We start from the raw sequence: 3,129 nt of genomic DNA, 5'->3' as shown, positions 1-3,129 counted from the left end.
AGCATGTGGCCTCAGCCAGTTCCTGGGCGAACTCCTGATTGATTAATCAAGTCTTCTGGAGCATGGTAATTACTGCACTCCAGCAGTTTCCAGTGTCATGTGTATCTAAGTCCCTGTGCTGAAAAACAGTGGTGGGGACACTTTAAAGCTCCTTTGACCACGCCCACCCAGAGCACATGTATAAATGCCCCTTAGCTGTAAATGGATATCTTGTCATTTAGACTGGGTATGGGCAGCTAGATGTGATGCTAATTGCCTTATTCCCTTAAGTCACTAAGTACAGAAATTGGCATGCTATCCCAATGGGCCTGTGGAATTTGGTGACTTTTTTGTTTGATTTCTTGTTTTTCTTCTTTTTCAGTAAACTTATTTGTCATACTTGGGTTTTGATCCCCAGGTTACCTCAATCAAAAGTGCTTAAGTGTTTCTTGTGGTTTTGCCAATCCCCCCCTCTTAATTTTTTCTTTTCTTTTTTTGCAAAAGGAAATATTCTTCCCTGTTAATATTGTTACAAGCTTCCAAAGCTACCATGGTGCATTACAGAAATAAAAACAAACATGGTTTCAGGGCCAAAGAGTTTCCATTCTGCATTGAACAAACTCAAGGGGTGAGGGCACCCTGTAAAGAAGTGAATAGATAAGGTAGGATAAAAGTTACAACAATTAAACAGTAGGCTGAATTCTCCCCTGCATCTAAACTATGCTAGGCTCAAGAGACAAGGGTGCTGTCAAAGAGCAGGTCGCAGCTCTCTGAACTTGCAGCTGTCTCACCATTGGTTTGAAAAAGAGCAGTGAAGTATTAGTGCAATCATCTGTCTTATTACCACCTCCCAATCCTATTACGGTCTCTGTGCTGGGGTTGGGAAATGGCTGAGACAGCAGTCATCTCTGCAGCATTTGTGCCTGCAGGCAACTTCCTTCAACAAGAATAACTCTGCCAACCATTTAATCAGAATTTGTTCCTCTTTGAGTGGCCCCCGTGAGCCAGATGTTAAATGAGAACCTAGAGCAACATTTCATGTTTGAGACAAAGCTTGTCCATGACATTAAGTAAGGTACATTTTACACCAAAATTATTTTATCCACATGAAATTTTTCTATTTAAATACAAAAGGGAACTGGTAAAAAAAACCAAACTTCATTTTCCAGGAAAAGATGATGTTCTATGTCAAAATGAAGTGAAATCAATGTAAGTTTGAGTGGAAACTGCCAAACTCATCTGGAAACACAGCACTGGATAATAAACTGCAGGTTTCTGTTTTCTTCCCCACAGTGTACTGTTCCTCCTCATAGCCGCAGGGTGCCTTCCTTTGTGTGACACACAGGTAGGTCTGTTTTGTAAATTATCTTTGATCTTGATATTTGGCAGTATTATTTGCAAATGGGGGACATAATTGTGCAGCTTCTACCTGTGTTCTAGGAAAATATATAACTGATTGTTGGAAGTATTATAAAAATCTGTGTTGTACTTTCCATACTGCTTCTATACCATATATCGGTACTGCACCCTACCATCACTCTCAGACACAATAGAGACAGATCTCAAAAGTGGGGATGGGGAGGCACCCTCAAGACAGTTTCACTGCCTCATTTCTGGGACTGGTATGTGCCAAGTCAGTATGTGTGGGCAGTACTGATATATGCTATAGAAGCAGTACAGATAGTACAACACAATGGTTGCTGGGACCTGTGTTCTTCCTGCAAAATTGGTGGGCAGCTGCCTCAAATTAGGTAGGTCCCTAATTATACATTATATAGGTATAATGGATAGTAATGGACCAGGACCATTCTGAAAGGCAACTGGTGTGTAAACTCCTAAGATGTTCCCTGCTCCAAACAGCTCACAATACTTTACATTAAGTCATTTTACTGCACATTTATCACCCTTTTCTGTATTTATGGTGTGTACATACTGAATGTACTTATTTAGCAACCATAACACAAGATATACATATGAGGCACAGCTGTATTCTACACTGGTTTTTTTATGTTTGATCACGAAATGTGATTTCTCTTATTAGGAATTCACAGAAGCCAGGAATCTTGAGGATCCTGAATGATCAATTGCTGTTGGGGTGGCAGGGAGGGAGTTCACAGCTTCTGCATGCAGTGATCCCTGTCAACTGTGCCAATTAAGGAAGATCTGGTTTCTCAAGAAGTGCAGTGCAAAGTTTTGAAAGCAGAGTGTGAAGATAGGGACCCAGATTTTCAGTGTTTACATCAGTGTAATTCCACTGAAGTCAGTGGAGCTCTGATTTACATCTGCTGAACATCTGGTCTGTGGAATATAAAGATATAGGCCGAGCAAGTGGTAGCTAGCTAGGGCTCTGTGGTAGACCAACTGAGAAACATTTTGCTTTTCCTAGCAGGTTGCTGTGTGCAGTACAGTTTTCATTACAGGTAGTTTCTGAAATCTAATACAGGGAAATATTTGTGTTAGGTTTGTTTACATGCACATGCATTTATTTAGTTTTCTTTTGCAGTTTGATCCAAATGGCTATTTCTGGGCTCTGATACACTTGATATGTGTTGGTAAGTTGGTCTCTTGTTCCCTCAACAAACTTCATCTTAGAAAATAAATTCATCCAAGTGAATGATGCCTTATTGTGCAGATATATAAATGTAGGAGTCATGGTAGTAGGGAAAAGGAAATGCTGTGAAAATTAAAAGATCCTGTATTGCCCAGTAAAAAATAGGAAAGTTGTTTTTTCCTCTCAAGGTTTTTAATTTGAAAACAATACAGTAAATTAGATGTGGTAGGCAGTTAATTTTGAACCAGAAAAAGCACATACAATTTTGATAAACAGTGATTGTTTTTGTGGGGTTTTGATACTTTTCTTACTAGCAGATCTTCCTTGGGGAAAAAATTAAGAATAGCTTGTGGTCCAAGCTTTACATACACAGTGATTTTTCTTTAAAATGTTGCCCTGTGGGTTCAGGCCAATGCTCAGGATATCAATATCATGCTGTTAGACAGGAGAGTGTGGTATACAATTGCACGTGCGGTAATAACAAAGAAACAGTGGTTTTTAGGCAGAGACGAGCTCAGGACAGCTGGAGCTACAAGAGCATGGGACACGTGTTGGAGGTGGTTTCATAGTTTCTAGGGTCGGAAGGGACCTGTGTAGAT

The 3,129-nt window shown here is 40.0% G+C and overlaps 1 protein-coding gene across 2 annotated transcripts in view; it reads left to right on the top strand.

The window, feature by feature from the left end:
- The window catches only part of TMEM241 (transmembrane protein 241), a 93,104-nt gene that overhangs the window by 38,172 nt on the left and 51,803 nt on the right, over positions 1–3,129 (top strand). For both annotated transcript variants that reach the window (XM_019526267.1, XM_019526260.1), the window contains exons 7-8: positions 1,273–1,324; positions 2,483–2,531. In XM_019526267.1, the coding sequence (XP_019381812.1) occupies positions 1,273–1,324; positions 2,483–2,531 (101 nt within the window). The remainder of the gene's footprint in view (positions 1–1,272; positions 1,325–2,482; positions 2,532–3,129) is intronic.

This window comes from Gavialis gangeticus, unplaced genomic scaffold (assembly GCF_001723915.1).
Source record: "Gavialis gangeticus isolate Ggan-Ray unplaced genomic scaffold, GavGan_comp1, whole genome shotgun sequence".
NCBI classification, from domain to species: Eukaryota; Metazoa; Chordata; order Crocodylia; family Gavialidae; genus Gavialis; species Gavialis gangeticus.
Note: the sequence above shows the minus strand (reverse complement) of the source record. Positions and strands in the feature narration are given on the sequence as shown.